General features: G+C 33.7%; 1 protein-coding gene and 1 pseudogene across 1 annotated transcript; both read right to left on the bottom strand.

Annotated features, from left to right (window-relative positions):
- Nucleotides 1-1,279: 1,279 nt before the first annotated feature.
- LOC132645736 (axial regulator YABBY 1) lies at nt 1,280-6,592 on the bottom strand. Its single transcript, XM_060362897.1, has 7 exons — nt 6,302-6,592; nt 5,697-5,843; nt 5,361-5,475; nt 3,800-3,848; nt 3,592-3,667; nt 2,059-2,133; nt 1,280-1,633 (listed from the first exon to the last, which is right to left on the bottom strand). The coding sequence occupies exons 1-7, from the start codon at nt 6,527-6,529 to the stop codon at nt 1,565-1,567; spliced, it is 759 nt and encodes a 252-aa protein (XP_060218880.1). The 5' UTR covers nt 6,530-6,592; the 3' UTR covers nt 1,280-1,564.
- A 5,313-nt stretch (nt 6,593-11,905) lies between these two features.
- Nucleotides 11,906-12,780, bottom strand: LOC132644458 (maturase K-like; annotated as a pseudogene).
- Between the last annotated feature and the right edge of the window lie 4,846 nt (nt 12,781-17,626).

Below are 17,626 nucleotides of genomic sequence, written 5' to 3'. Positions count from 1 at the left end.
GAAAATGATCCTTCCAAATAGCGTTAGACTTGAGCTAATGTTTGTTCATATATTGCTTAACCTTAAAGACAAAATTTGCATTACTTACAAAATTTTAGGCAGCGGTCTTACATTTTCTCATAAGATTTTTAGTTTACTCAAAATGAATCTTTAGATAGTGGTCTAAAGATCCATAAGCAAGAGAAATAACGATGGAATTTTACTAATTAAAACCTATACCAAAAAGGGACAGCCGGCGAAATTTTACGGGGTTTGTCTCTTGAGCAATGCCATCATCGTGCCCAAAACTCATGTTATGGTTCATATAAAGCTATTTCACGTTCCTCTTCCATTTCGATATAAGATTTGTCTAAGGTGTCAAGAGTTAGGTCATTGGAACATCAAGTATACGTCATTGGCGACATATTGGAATGCTGGTCTAACAGAGATTTTAGTTTGAAAATATGAAGAACCTAAATTAGATATCTGAAAAAACTCGAGGGAAAAGGACATTTTACCTATTTGTGGCATGTGAAGAAGAATAAAAGATCATAAGTGTACTATTAAGTATATACTACAGGGGAAGCAATGAATAGTTGTTAATTTAGTGCAATCAACTTTCCCGCAATATTAAGATACACGTAACTTTCTAAAGCGAATCTTGCAGAAGATGCAACGCACATGTTCTTCTGCAGCTGGTAGAAGAACAACATATGACTTGTTGATTGAGAAAAGTTGAATTGATCTTAACAGAATGCCGGAAGCGTCGTGCTGTAAATTAGCAAAAACTTCTATAGCATAATCAAAAACTCAGATTCTCAGGACACATTGGTCTAAACACAAATTTTCTAGTTGAATTGTACACAAGAATTTTAACAAAGTCATAATTAAATGTACATAATTGAGGAGAAGAAATTCAACCATCCCCTTTTGTTGAGCCTATGCATTCAATAACGTAACTAGCATGGTTTTTATTTATATCTTGCATGTACTGTGGCTAATTATGCTACTCATGTATCAGAGAGTTTTTGAACAATCGGATATTTATATATAGTAGGTCATTTGGCTGTCAAGTCAATGAATCTTCAGATTCATTTGCTTTGTATAATTATAAGCAAACGAACAAACATAGTAGATTTGACACGTTAACGAAATTGACAGTTCGTGAATGAAGGTACAATATATCGATAGAGACTGTAAGAGAAGATACCAAAGACAAAAAGGAAACGCCCAAAACAGTAAAAACCCAAAAAACTAATTAATGAGACGAAATTCATCATACGATAGTACTCTTTAACACTTATCAACATGTAGCAGTTCCATTGGGGGTTTCAGAGAGCCTAGTTATTAGCAATAATTAACAAACAAACAGTGGTTCAACATCATTTCCTCAGTACTCACTATAAACTAAGCAACCTGAAACAGTTAGAATGTCTTCATCAAAGACACAACAGAGTGTTCTTAAAAGAAAACAGAGATCGAACAAGAACCCTAATATTTAGATAAAACTAATTAACATTAGATAATAAAAAGACAATTAATTCCAACAGAGGAAGAAACACTGGTGACTTCATCACTTCCTTAATTAGTAAGGAGATACACCCACGTTCGCCGGAGCAAGAAACCCTTCCTTCATAAGAACATCCTCCCCTTCCTACACATTTCCCAAAAAAAAAAAAAAAATACACAACAAAAATAAATAAAATGGAAATTAAAGCAAGCTGCCTAACGCGAAACTACTTAATGATATTTAACAATGTAAGAAATAATTATACAATCAGCATAATGCTTCAACATGTTGTACCGGATTACTTGCTTTATTTTATGTCACTAATTAATCTCATATATTATGGACGGATTACCTGTAGTTTCTGATAGTATATAAGTTCTTTTACACAGCCAATTTTTAAAAGTTAAAACTGTATAATAAACCTCCGTAAAATAAAGAAGGTACGATAACACTTTAAAGTAAACTTAGTAAAGTTTATGAAAATTAGGAAAGTGTGCTTTAGTTAATTAAATCAGTCAAAGAAACATATACTGTGTGAAAATCTAGGGTTATGATGAGTTGTAGGATACCTGTTGACAGGCATTGGGTTTCTTCACGGGTTGATCAGGCATAAGTCCGAAATGAATGTGTGGAAAGTGGGCCCACTGAGAACAAGAAAACAAACAAAACCAAAATTCAACGACATGCTATATAGACTTGTTCGAAAAAAGCAACACATGAACGAACCAAACCCTAGTAAAACAAAACCCTAGTTAGAAGGAATTGAAAGTAGCCTATAAGCAGGGGCGGATCCATCCTTTGGGGTGGGGGTGCCATGGCACCCCCTCAATTAATAATTTTTTTATATATTTATGTTGTAATTTGCTTAAATTAGGTTAAAAATTCGATTCTGCCACCCCCAGTCATAAATTAGACAAAGGTGACACGGCTGATAGACATAAGTTTGAATATATCTTTAATATTTTCCGATGCCCGTTTTTCTTTGCGCTTTTTTACTTCCTTTGTACCAGTAATTCCCTTTTCGGCCCTCCCAATTTTCTATTTATCTTTTATTATTTATATTGTCTTTTCTCTTTTCTATTATTTTATCTGTGATCTTTAGCAAGAACACACAAATAGAAACTTCAAAATCCCTTCAATTAAGCATTTCTCTTAATCTCAAATCTGTGAGTATTTAAATCGAAAAACTTGGATTTCAATGGGAATTTTGGATTGAGATCAAAATTCATTTTTTTTTAATAATTTCTTTTGTTTATTACTCTCTCCGTCCATGTTTACTTGTCTATATTTGACTTGGGACACTCTTAATAAGCAATAAATAAAATGAGAAATGAATTGGAGTGCTTACTAATAAGGGTAAAATAGGTATAAAATGGTAAATTATGTATTGGTTTTTCAAACTATATAACTTACAAGTAAAAGTGGACATATAATTTTATTATAATGGACAAAGAAAAATGGACGGAGGGAGTGTATTATAAAAAAATTTGCTATTCTATAATTGTTAAATTCAATTTAAATCACTCTACTACTTAAATTGTGATGAAAACTTCGTAAGCACTGCTTAGAAAAAACATGAAATTTATGATTTATTGTTGAGAACTTGTAGTTTATCTAATTCTACATTTACTTATGGGGTGTATTTACATATTGAAGAGTTTTTCTATTATTTTTCTTATTTTGATTGGTGTAATTCCCTTATTGAAGATGTTATTTTACTTGTGTAAATTCATTTTTTAATATACATAAGAGATGCAAGTTCCTCGGTGAATATGTTGATTTTACTTCTGTTGTTAATGAGTGTTAATGAATGTGATTCCTTGTTTAAGATGCTAATTATGTTCATTTCTTGATTTTTGAGATGTAATTTTCATATTTGCAAATAAAAAAAAACCCTATTAAGTTGACCCGAATAAACTAAAAAGAGATGGACCCGACCCAAATACACGTTTTTAACAAGATGTACATTGAAAAAAATTGTGACACCCGCCACCTTCAAATCCTAGATCCGCCTCTGCCTATAAGAATAGAATCTTTATTTCCTCTACTTGTTGAAAATTATTTCTTGTTCATGAGTAAAATAGTATTTTGGAATATCTTACATTCTTTGCAGCAGCACTGAAGGCCTCCCTGTGACTTATATCGGGATTTCCAGCTTTGATGCGTTGGATCTCGTCCCTGTCATTCATTTTCATTGTTTTATTTGTCAATGGAATTTCATATATGCTTCTTTGACATTCAAATATTTTAAAAAAAAAATATATGTCGATGTCTCTCTAAAATAAAGTTAGAGAAAAGATGTGAACATACTTGATGAATCGATTGTAAGCAGATGGCACTCTCTGTCGTTTCTCCGGAGCTAGAATGAGTACAGAGACATGCAGACAAACAAAAACATGCATTAAAAACACTTGGATGACTTTCTGTAGATTACCGGTAAGTACCCTTTTACCCACCCCACACGGGACCAAAGAGAATACTTTTGGGTCAATCAAATCATTTCATGATCATTATCTAATCATCTACCCTTCTCTCTATCTATTCATCTAGATTCTGTGGCCATCTAACTTTCCGGGCGACATTTCTCTTTTATCTCCGAAGCCATAACATGAAGGAATGAGAGAGAAAAAAGGCACTCCTTGTGTAACATAATTTGATTTTGAACAGAGTTTAAGTAAAGATGTAGTAATTTTTTAAAATTTACGGTTTTAAATATATCTTAACACTTTTGTGGCCGTAAAAACGTCTCCTTAAAGATTAAATGAAAAGTTTATAATTAGATATTTCCAATATAGGAATATGTCATTTAAAAAAAAAAAAATGAAAAAATTCACTCCATCCTCCCCAAATGTAATCCCCTTATGGAATTGCACTGAATATGCTGTTGTTGTAAATTAATGAAGAAATAATGTCATATAAACTGAAAAGAAAAGAGATCATCAAAAATACAAAAGTATAGATTTTTGTTAACCGCTGCATAGTCGCAACACTGCTAAAGTAGCAAAGCCAAGAATTTTAACAGACAAAATTCAAATAGGTTTAACCTATAACCTAAAGCAGTTTTTAAACTATATTTATAAGTATACTAGACGTTTAGTTCAACAATTATATCTACAACCTAAAGCAACTTTTCAGTTTCATATACTGGCATAGTAGAAATTTTCCTCGTGTCAAAGGAACTTGACATTGGAACCCTGCAACCTATATGCACAACATAACTTTTCGATGAAGGAGAAACTTCATTGACCTCCTTTAAAAAAAAAAATCCTCCCTTCTCTCTATTGAAGTTATGTGACCATCTCTTTCATTGAGTAACTTAAACTCTTAAAAGGAGCACTTTGTTTATTTACTTAATTATGTCTTCGACACTTCCCAGCCCGACCCAAGAGAGAAGAAGTCCATATGAATGGTTAAACTTATCCATTCTACTCAGAGCTTGGATTTGACCAGATTTTACTGTTAAGATATTTTAATAACATCATCATGGTGGGCACATTTTATATTTCACTAATGCAGAATCTGTAGATGAACAATGCAAACACGTTTTAGCTGCAATTTCTAAACTTGGCTTTTTTAGGAAATACTTTATATTTGAAAATGGTAGAAGACCCTTCGCCAAAAATGACATTTAATTATGGAAAAGGGAAAAGTTTAGACACGGTTGAAAAGCAAACAGAATATCATGCATATTCTTGCTTCATTTGATAAGAAACCCCTATTCACTGGAAAGGCTAGAGCTGGATAGTTTATTTAAAGGTACAGCACGCCATATGCTGAAATTAAAATTTGGCACTGTTCAGTAACTGCGTTACTAGTAATAAGTACTCTTTCCATTTGTTAAACTTTTAAGTCCATACAATTTTTATCTTACGTCTGTTGGCGACAGGTGGTTTAGGAAGTTCATCAACTCCTCGAACAGGCATGAGTGACTCATTCGGGTTTGGCTGATTCATCAACAAACTTGGTGGATTATTCCGAATCTCATCCTGAAATGTATAAAGGAATAATTAATGTTAAAATTACCAGATATTCAGAAAGAATAACTGTTAAAATAATTGTGCGCAAGGATTGACACACTCAAATTGAGAAAAATAAAACGTGGAGAATGATATATTGATGTTAGAAATAGCTAATTAACATAGACACATATAGAAATGAAAACCCTAGATTAATTCAATGGGAAAAATATAATGTAAAAAATACATACCAGAAGATTCTGAGGAGAAAAGAAAGAATGGGGGAGATGAAGCTGATTAGCTGCAGTGGGAAGAATTATGTTGACAGACAGAAGGTTGGTGCAATGACCACATCTCACTGTCACATTCTTGAAGAAACTCGAGCAAGGAACACTCACCTGTACCATAAATTAAAAAAAAAATGGTCATTTTATAAAAATGCAATCTTTAGCTAAAAGGGTTTAGCCAACAAAACTTAACATATCAAAAAAATGAAATGTTGTTGACTATAGCAAGTAGAAAATGAATAAATTCAAGAAGAAAGCTAAAAATCCAAAAGAGGGAGCATTTGCTTGAGAATAAAGATCACTACTATTAGGGACTAAGTATTATTGAGCAATAACGAAAGACCATACAGAAATTAAGGGGAAAAACCAACAAAGATCATTTCGACCAAAAAAAAAAAAAAGATTTAGTGAAAGTATTTCAACCTACTATATTTTGTATCTATAAAGAGTGTGAGGCAAAACTTAGGAATAAATTCAACGTAACATATAGTGAAAGGGGAGAAGAGAGGAGGAATATTGTTAAAAGAGGGAAGAAAATGATATGGAGTAGAGAGTATAATAGGTAGTACCGCAAGAACAGTGTCACAAAAGTTGCATTGGACATAACAAAGTTGTTCCCCTGAGGGAGGAGAGAGGTGATGGTGGTGAACGTGGTGGTCCGGAGCAAAAGCAGCAGATGAAGCCGACATTTTTATGAGTGATTCCTTCCTCTGCCTGATTTGAGACTTCTCTCTCTTTTTGATTTGATTGATTGATGATTGACTGATCGAGGGTGAGCCTTTTATATTGGATAGCATCCCATCCTTCCTAACTCTGTGCTTTTTCTTTTCTTTAATCTTTTCTTTTGGGGAGTTATCAAGTCACGTGGGTAAGAGAGAATTAGAGGGGAAAAATAGTTTCTCAATAGAAGGTGCTTTACTTCAACACTTCTAAGCGTTCTCATCGATATGAATTATGATGAAATGGTTGGAATCTCTTCATTCTTAATTAGAAGTTTCGAGTTCGACTTCTAGAAATGAAAAAAAAAATTGTTGGGCGAGTCGCTATCAGAAATAGCCCCTACAGTACACGATTCAAATTTTGTCGAATTTTAGTGCAGATATCAAATGGGTGGGAAATCAAAAATGAAAAAAAGAGGGGAGAGAGACAGAAACCGACCTAATGTAACAGATCAGGGGCAGTTGATGGATCAACATATTCTTTTCTTTTCTTTTCTTTATTCACATTATTGCACTTCTAGAATTACCAATAGACGCTTCATATTTCTTAAAAACTGTTATCAATATTACTATAGTACTGCCACAATAGTAAGCATCCTCTTCGCGCGACCGATTTGGATGTTATAATTTCATTTCTTCTTTTCCTTAACTAATCAATTGATCTCAAAATGTAGGACTAGTTTAACTTTATGTTCTGATGGTATAAATTTTTGCACAATTAAATTAGTTACTTAGGTAATTACAAATAAGTTCTAATTTTATGATAAGTACAACTTCGAACATGATAGAAATAAACTAATCTGCTATCAACAATTAAACTACACCGACATGTAAAAACTTTTTATTGCTAATATAATGTATATAATTTAAATTAAATCATTTTTTGTATCATTTTTCATAAATAGACGGCTACCACTATCAGTAGTTCACGCTAACATACATCACAAGTTAAAAAAGGCTGGATACATCGACTGCCCCTTCAACTTGTCAGTATATTTTATTTAGACATTCAAGCTACTGTTTGTTCCGATTTAGCACCTATACAATGATAAAATGATTCTATGAGATATTTTAGGCTCAAATTTGAAATGTTTTTCCCATGTTCTCAATCGCATATGACATAAATAAGCTATATAACCACATAAAAGATCCTTAATCATACACATCAGAGCCTCAATTGGAATGACTGAGGTTTTATGGCTTATTGAGACTAAAATGTATAATTAAGGGAGGTAACATATTTTACGTAGTTAACTTATCTATGTGATGAGTTCTTGAGAACACACACATAAACTTGTCAAGAATTTGGGTCGAAAGTACCTCATAGCAGTAGCGGAGCCAGGATTTGCTATAAGGGGGTTCAAAATATGAAGAAGTAAACACAAAAAAAGCCCAAGGGGGTTCAACATCTACTATCTATACATAAAAAATATTTCAACCATGTATAAACAGTGTAGTTTTCCGCTGAAAGGGGTTCGGATGAACCACCTTAGTTGTATGTGGCTCCGCCCCTGCCTCGTAGAACATTTTATCATGTGTTCAGGTACTCCATCGGAATAGGAGTTCGTGTGTCTATATAAATAAAATTTACCGACAAAAGTTGAAGGGGTTGTTGATGTATTCTGCCTTCAAAAAATAAGTGGTTGTGAAACTGGAACTAGGAAATTAAAAAAAAATAGCAAATGGATATGACAGGTTTAAGTCCTGTAATTGTGAACCTAATTGCAGAGGCAGATTTAGAATTTTTAAAATATGAGTGCACCACTAAATTAATGAGGAAAAAGAAGGTGTTCAATTGGAATTGATCCTTGTTACTCTAGGTATAACTCAGCATTCAACCAAATGCATCCTTTATCCTTTTTATAACATGAATGCCACGTTGATACATCAGATCAATTCTATTTTTTTTATACATAAATTCATAAAATACATAATTTTGCGAAATGGTCATGGATTCACGTGCACCGTTATTTCTACCATAAATATGCCCCTACTTATGCATAAACAAATCTAGAATTTTTAGAATATGAGTGCACCACTGAAAAGAAGAAGGACTTATCCCTAGTCATCTAGGTAATACTTATTGATTGATGCATCATACTTGGTGTGAAAGAAAAAAAAATGTGTGGTTGGAATTCCCAAATCCCAATGGCTGTGCTTGTCTGTGTCTGAAGGCATTGGAGTGGGGTGCGTGGGGTGGGTTTGCGGGGGTGGGGGGTAGGGAGAAGGCAGAGGCGGCAGAGGTGGGGGAAAGGAGTATGAAAGGGACGTTTGCATGGGCGGATTAGCTTTCCCTCATTCACTTGTAGTTTTCATAGTTATGAGAGTCGTGCAAGGTGCTATCCTTTTTCTTTTGGTTCTTTCTTGGTTCCCATATCTTCATTTATTTCCTTTCTTTTTTCGTTTCCCAGTACTTCATTATTTAACTATTATTAGAGACAGGAGGGTTAATAAAAGCCATAAATGGCGGGCACCTATCCTCTCCACCAAATTATTATGACCATTTTGGTATAGTAGTGCCATTTTAGCTTCAATATCATACGTACCTCCAAGCATAAATTATAAGTTAGCACATTTGAACTATCAATATAGTTTTAATTATTTCCCTGGACTTGATATTTGATAGTCTTTAGACTCTGATGCTGCAAAGAGAGTGGCTATACTCTTTTTTAGATGTGTGGGGATGAATAAAGAAAATTAAAAACCTGCTTCCAGATAGGTTATTTTCCAACCATTAATCGACACCTAATTATATACAATGGTTTATTTATCCCAATTGTATATTTATTCTTTAAATGAAATGATATATACACTAGTGATACATGTTTCTTCTATTTCTCCAAGTAAAGCTCTTCGCATCGCAATGTCTATTGTGTCGGTTTGGCCTTTCATAAATGGAGACAGAATAAAGCGTCCAAAATAAATGTGTTTACTGTATATAATTAATTAATTTAATATACTACAAGAAAGTACAGAAATGACAACAATTTTTTTGGCAACAAATATAACATAGTTGGCAAAATTCAATATTTGGCAACGACTTTGTTTTGTTGTTGGCATATATGATGAATCTTTTATAAATGATTTTTTTTTGTTGCCATAGTATTGACTATTGTTGTAAAAAGTGCTTTTGGCAACAAAAAAAAAGTTGTTGCACGTCGTTGCAATAACAGCCGTTGGGAAAGGTTTATGCAACAACAAAACAAATGTTATTGCCAAAAGTACTCTTTGCAATAATAGTCTAACTATTGCAACAAAAATAAATTTGTTGGCAAATGTCTTCTTTCTTGTAGTATATTACTTGTTGCAACTATTTGTTTCAATTGTGAATTTCTTCTATTCTGGGACAATTGTAAAATAAAACTTGGCTCAAACTCCGTCAGTTTTAGCAAACTAAAATTAGTTTTATCCAAAATATATAATGAAGCGCCAACTATATATGTATTTCTTCTTTAGATGCAATGACTATTTATTTTAGTTGTGTATTTTTATTTTCGGGCCAAAATCAATAAAAAAATTTATGAGTTCCATTATTTTTATTTAAATTGAAAAAAAAATTAAGGGCGTCTTTGGCATTATTATTAATTGCTGCCTATTTATGGGTCCTGCTTGGTATAGGCTTGTGCTAGCTGCATGGCTTATATATGTGCTCATGCCTAACTAGGACTTGACCAGAGATATTCATCTTTGAACTACTATTGACCTCCAGCCTATCCAGTGGGCTACTCCTAACTTCCAATTGGATTGCATGGCTATTATATACGTTCATTATATTAAACTGCATGAGTATTCCTAAATAAGTGAAACAATCTAAAGAATAGCCTGCGGGAGATAGCTATGAATTTCCCTTAATTAAATTAACAAAGAGAAATTACAGGAAGAAGCAAAGAGAGAGAAAAACTCATGAATAGAGAAAACTCATGAATGTTCAAGTTTTGCTAAACATAATATATAGCAAACGAGTTAAGAAGAATATCAATGATATTACATGAACTAAGTTCGGAATCATAGTGTATAAATCAAATGATACAAAGGGTATTTTGTCCCTTACAATTCTTCCACTTGCGCTAAGAATTGGATTACACAACTGGACTTTGAAAATGGTCCAACACTAAAAAACAAAGATTAAAATCATTAACAGTATAATATTTGACTTATTGTTGAACAGAAAACAACACTACGAATTGTCATGTATATTGTAGAAATCAAGGTGGGGTAATGCAAATTTGCCTTCATCGGCATTTTCCCTGACGGCCCGACCTCTCCAGAATTTACATTAGTTGACTTTGTCTAAGCATCAACCCTAAATATGAAAAAATAGTACACTTTTTGGGCCAAATATACAACTGAATAGTACCACATGTGAATCCTTGTAATTTTTATGAAACATGTGCTTTTAGAAGCATCAATAAAATCCTACCTACCAAATCTCCTTAATTGAGCCTAACTCGCTCCTCGAATAGGATTAGAACGATGGCCGTTTGGTTGGAAATAAAATGAAAATTGGATTCACATAAATCGTTACAAGAGAACGATTTCCAATTCCTTAGTCGGCAACAAATGTGGTCATAAAAGAAAAAATTAGCGCAAAAATAATTGATATATTGGATAGTTGAGTCGTGGAAACATAGGCTTGTTAATTTAATTCATATTTTGGGCACATGTAGATGCCTCTAATTATTATATGGTTGCAATTTTACTTCAAGATATTGTTTAAACAAAAGAAAGAAAGACAATGACAACAACAAGTATATTCTCACATGATGGGGTCCGGAAAGGGTAAATGTATGCAGACCTTACCCCTACCTTGGGAGATAGAAAGACTGTTTTCGATAGACACTCGGCTCAACACAAAAGAAAGAAAGAAAGGAAAAAAAAAAAAAGAATCAACTTTGTTCGATTGAAGAGAAAAGAATGAACTTCATTTGATTGGCTTTTCGAAACTAAAAAAGGGTCTTTTTCTCTCCTCTGAAGTCTACCACAAACAAAGCGATAAAAAAGTATGATTTCAACATACATAAAAAATAGAAAAGAAAAAAAAAAAAAAAACTTCTACAAAATTAGTTTCTTGTATTTTTTACCATTCAGCCATTCTTCCTCTAGGCCCCCAAAGTGTGTTCTAATTGTAAGACGGAACGACTCTCTGAATCAATCAAAGAGACTTAGGTCTTGTTTATTTTAAACACACACCTAATTTAAGATGTTGTATTAAGATTTAAACGCTGAATAACTAAAATTGTTTATTTATGCTCAACATTTGAAGGTATATAATTATATTTATTTAACTACTAATAATTATAAGAATTAAAATGAATAAATAAACGGAAAAAGGGCTAAAATGCCCTTGAAGTGTAGGATTTGGTACAAAAATGCCCTCCGTTTAGCTGTTCATTCTAAAATACCCTCGCCGTCAACCTATGGGGCCTAAATTGCCCTTATTTTTAATGGCCCCGTTTAAAAATATAGTGCATAATGCATGAAAGGATCCTCGAATAACCATAGGGTAACTTGAAAATCCTTAGCAAAGACTTCTACAAGAAGCTCTACTTTTCCATAAAAATAGATTCGTTCAAGAAGGGATCCAAAAGATGTTGATCGTAAATGAGAAGATTGGTTCCGTAGAAAGATGAAAGTGGATTCGCATTCATATACATAAGAATTATATAAGAAGAAGAAGAATCTCTGATTTTTTATTTTTTTTTTGAAAAAGAGTAACTGGGTTTCTTTGAAGTAATAAGACTATTCAAATTCCAATATTCGTGGAGAAAGAATCATAATAAATGTAAAGAAGAGACATCTTTTGCCCAATAGCGAAGAGTTTGAACCAAGATTTCTAGATGAACGGGGTAGGGTATTAGTATTTCTAATACATAATTTAGATGTGAAAAATTGTCCTCTAAAAAGGAAAATTTTGAATGAAGTGATCGTAAATTATGAGATTTGAAAATCTTTTTGCCTTCGAAAGAAGATATTAATCGTAGAGAAAATGGAATTTCCACAATAAATGCAAATCCCTCTAATATCATTTGAGAATACAAACTCTTGTTGCACCCCAAAAATGGATTTTTGTTAGAATCATTAGTTATAAAAAAAAAATCATTAGTAGTAATAAGAAAATGATTCTATTGATACATTCGAGTAATTAAACGTTTCACAATTGGGAAACTAAATTTATTGTTATAACCTGAATTTTCCAACAAAATCGACCTATTTCTATTTAAACCATGATCATGAGCAAGTGCATAAATATACTCCTGAAAGATAAGTGGATATAGAAAGTTATGTTGTTTCGAGCTATCTGGCTGTAAATATCTTTGGATTTCTTCCATTTGAACCAAAGATGGAAGATTTTGAGGGTTATCAAATGATACATAGTGCGATACAGTTAAAACAAAGTATTATAGTAAGAATAGAATAGATACCTTGGATACAAGTAAACTTCTCACCGGATTTTGTATCATTTTTTTTTTTCATTTAATTGGTCTATATTATATTGTTATAAAATTTATTTATTACGTGACACGATTTATTGGCTAATTTTAAAATAAACAAAATTAATTAATTGAAATTCCATCCCAATACCCGGATCCACCAAAGACCCAGACACCACCCCCCCCCCCCCCCCCGCCCCGCCGCCTAAATGCCCCATTACACTAAAATGAATTGCCAATAATCTTCCCTGTTCTTCATCTTCCTTAGACCGTTCATGTCACGCCCCGAACCATGGTCTGGGCGTAACACGACACTCGGTGCCTGACTGCATGTGACCGAGCGAACCACATGGCTTGCTGAATCATCATGAGGCATACATGAGCGGAATTATAAAGTGAAGTGCATGATGAGCTTTTGTAAAACATAGTAAGTCATAATATTAAAGACAAATACTTGGTTAAGTCATGAATGCGGACAATATCATAAATGAGCCAAACCGGCTAACCAACTCTGAAGTCTAGCATGACACTTGTCTTGTCTATGAAACCTCTAACATGAGTCTGAAACACGTAACATACTTGCTAGGACAAGGCCCCCAGCATACCTTTAGATGTAAAACTAAATAAAGAAAGACAATGCCTAAACCCTGAATGAGATGGGGCTCACCAATAAGATGGTACGTGCAGATCCTACTGAGCAGATGTGGCGTCCTGTAAATCCATACTTGCATCATGAAATGCAGGCCCCCGGGCAATAAAAGGGGATGTCAGCACATTGAATGTACTGGTATGTAAAGCAACTGAATAAAATAACATGGGACATGAAAATAACATAACAGATACTGAGCTGAAACATGATCATGAACATGAGTACATATACATATATAACATGTGTAAAGTATTGTGAGTAGGGAGAGCAGTAAATATAACCGACAACATGGTCTGGTACTTGCGTCCTGCCAGCAGAACACTCATACCTTGCTAGGGACATGAGATTTAATAATATTATGAAAGGATCCAATCATTATGAGAGATCGTCCTAAGCATGGATGGAGCAATCCTCATCCTACAGTGGCTACGTAGTTTCAGGCTATTTGAAGCTTTCTCGGTAATTAATGCAACTCCCAAAAATATGAACATGTAAAAATAAGTGGCACTTGCTGCCCATGGTTTCATGAATCATAGCTTGCTTGTACGTGGATATCATGGATTATAACTTGCTTGCATAAACTTGTAAAACATAGTATTTTCTTGAAAAATATCATAGCATATCATAACTTGCATGTAAGAACCCATGGAATGAGATATATGGGTTTTCATGGATTACGGACTGATTCTCAATAATCATATGGAGTTATTAAGAACACAATGATAGAATAATAGAAATTCATACATAATATAATCATGGACATGGACCTAGGGTTGTTATGAGCATGGTATAGAAACCCTAGTTTTCGTAAAGATATACTTTATGGATTAAGAGGCGTGGGGAAAAACAATGATGTTCCCACACGTAGATAGTAACTCGACATACCTGGTAATGCTCCAAACTTGAATTAAAGACTTTAACTTTGAAGATGATTTCCAAAATCTTGAATCTTGAATCTTGAACCTTGAGATGGGTTTTCTTGAAAACCCTAGGTTAGGAATAATGATTTCTTGTTTAGATTACAAGGATATATATTAGAATTGACTTGGAATGATTAGAATAGGTTTACCTTGGTGTTCTTGATAATGTGAGAGAATAGAAGGTCGTTCTAGGGCTTGGGGTGTGAAGAATGAAGTGAAAAAACCTTGAAACGAAGTTTTAAAATAGCTGTTGGACCCATTTTACGCCCTATTTTACGACCCATAAAAGTTTTCGGACCATATATTCCATCGTAAATCAATTACAGTGATTTGGGCTTTCTGGACCAATTTTACGGCCTAAATCTCCAGCCCGTATAATTTTCATGGCCCGTAGATTCCATCGTAAATCGGCATAACACTATTTTAGTAAAACGGGCATAACTTTTTGTAGAGATGTCTGTTTGACCTCCATAATATACCGTTGGAAAGATATTTCAAAGATCTACAATTTCAAGAAGGAAATTTTCCCAAATTACTTACATATTTAATTGAGACATGGTGCAAACTCACTTGAAAACACGCTCGGTAGGGTAGCTTCTGACTTTCCTTTGCTCAGGGACTCTTCTCATGTCTTGATTGAGTTTCAAACACCATTTATACACTACTCAAATTGGGTTCATTATACCCCCCGTATTATGAGTCCAATCTTAGCTCGAATGCACGAGGTGTTACAGTTCATCATCTTCATCACCATTTGTATTGAATTAATCTGATCAAATCGGAAAATTTCAAGCACCTAAAAAAGCAGAACAAAGAAACCTATAACCAAAAAATTAAAATTGGACTAGTACAACGGTGCCGATTTTCTGAAAACTTCACACCCTATGCATCGCAAATTCATCAGTGCTATAGCAGCAAATCTCTACCCTTTGAATTCTCCATAAAATGACACAAATTTACAAGAAGAAATAAGATAAATAAGAGAAGCGGAGGAACAACAACAAAACCCACGATGAAAATGCTTCAACACAGAACGAAATTTCCACAAAATCCGAAGCAATTCCACAAATTGGCAAATTCGAAGAACCAAAAAGAAAAAGAAAAAGCAAAAATGAAAAAACTCATAATCAAAAACTCGATTTGAAGCAATGACACATGTAATGCCCCCTATTTTTCAACCCCCAAAATGCACAACCACAGTCGGATTCCACAAAATCCAAGCAATTTTGCATTTTATTTGTGTTGAAATTTAGTTGAATACTGAAAAAAAAAATTGTTTAAACTCATGAAACCTCCGAAAATTTGGACATTCATTGATGAACATTGACCTCAATTTGAAAATTTAATTTTGATATTTGTTGGCGATTTGAACTTGGTATGTTGGAATTTGGTTCTTAAGCTCAAACATGATTGAGTATATTTGTAAAAAAAACTTCACTGAAGAAGTGAACCAAAGCCACCATTGAAGGAACTTTTCGAAGCTTGCTTTAAATTTCTAAATCTGTAAATTTTGGGTGTTTAAATTAATTGGGTGATACTATTTTTAAAGTTGGTAGCATGAATAACTATTGGATTAGGGCTTAGAACCTGAAGAAAGATGCAGAAAACTCCATGGAAGTCATTAATGAAGCTTGAAGCTTCAAGTTAGAACATCACATGGTGGTGGTATTTTTCACACGGGCTGGGTCGGGTCATTGGTGATTAATCTGGAAAGGGTTTAAATTTGGGTCAATCAGATTTGGTCACGTAATAAATAAATATTTAATTATTTTTAATGGGACCGTTAAAAATAAGGGCAAAGTAGACCCAATAGGTTAACGTCGGGGGTATTTTGGAACGGAAAAGTGGATGAAGGGCATTTTTACCAAATCCAATAGTTCAGGGGAATTTTAGGCCCTTTTCCGATAAATAAATAATAAATCTTATATCCAGACAATATTAAAAATAGACTACTTTAGTCTACATGGTGTTGAATAAATTATTTTTTAATAACTTATTCTCTAAAAGCTAGTAGCAGTTGAAACTGATGGTGTTAATGGCGAAAACGAGAATGGTTGCAAGGTGATGGCTAGTGGTGGAGGCCAAAGATGATGGATGTGTAGTTTTGGCCAGTGGAAGTTGTATGGTTATGGTGGCCAAAGGTGGTGGATGTGCGGCTGAGGCCGGTGGTTGGTGGTAGCTAGTGGTAATTTTTAAATGAATTCATTTTAAGATTATGTAAGATTTGAATGATTCAAACCTTTTAAAAACTAGTAAGCGATTCGAAAAGAAAATACAAATGAGCCTAATTATTTAGATATAAATAAATGGGAAACTTAAGTAAATATACCCTTTGGTCAATTACTTTATCAAGTATGGCCGAAGTATACACTATCTATACACTCCGGCTATATATTGAGTATATGTAGGTATATTATATGTATAGGTAAATAAATTATATGTATAGGGCAGTCCGGTGCACTAAGCTCCCGATATGCGCGGGGTCGGGGAAAGGCTGAACCATAAGGGTCTACCGTACACAGTCTTGCCCTGCATTTTTGCAAGAGGCTATTTCCAAGGCTCGAACTCGTGACCTCCTGGTCACATGACAAGAATTTTGCCTATACACTGTGTACATATTTTATAAACTAGATAGCCGAATGATATTTTGGCTGCATCTTTCCCTAGATAAATTTAGATTTCAAATTTCTATTAAGCTGAAATAAATGAGGCCATCAATTAATTGCCGACACTTTTCTTCTAAACCCTGACAAAACAATTGCATATAACATTAAGCAGTGCAAAATGGCACCTATCTGCTACAAGTATGGTGCTTGAGAAAGGAGAAAAAAGCATGTCACTGATTAATAAGTAGGAGATTAAAGCAAGGTAATTAGAGTAAGCAAAAAAAGTTTAAGGGGCAGAATGATTTGACAGTTCAGGCTGTTTCTCGCACACTCACACACGCAGAAACACAGAGATACGTAGCTGTGAGGGAAGCAGAAAGATATCTTTGATCTTATTAATTTATGCAGCTGTTTGTCCTTACGCTAATTTCTGCAACTTTATTACAGCCAGCAATTTCCAGTTAACCTTATAGACCTAGCTTTTTAATCTTTCCTAGGTGAAAAGAAAATAAAAAGGTCCTTTAAATTTTCTTGCATTATTATTGGAAGAAGCTAAGTGAGTGATGTTT

The sequence above is a fragment of the Lycium barbarum genome, chromosome 6, assembly GCF_019175385.1.
Source record: "Lycium barbarum isolate Lr01 chromosome 6, ASM1917538v2, whole genome shotgun sequence".
Classification (NCBI taxonomy): Eukaryota; Viridiplantae; Streptophyta; class Magnoliopsida; order Solanales; family Solanaceae; genus Lycium; species Lycium barbarum.
The sequence above is the reverse complement of the archived record's forward strand: the minus strand, read 5'-3'. Positions and strand labels throughout refer to the sequence as shown.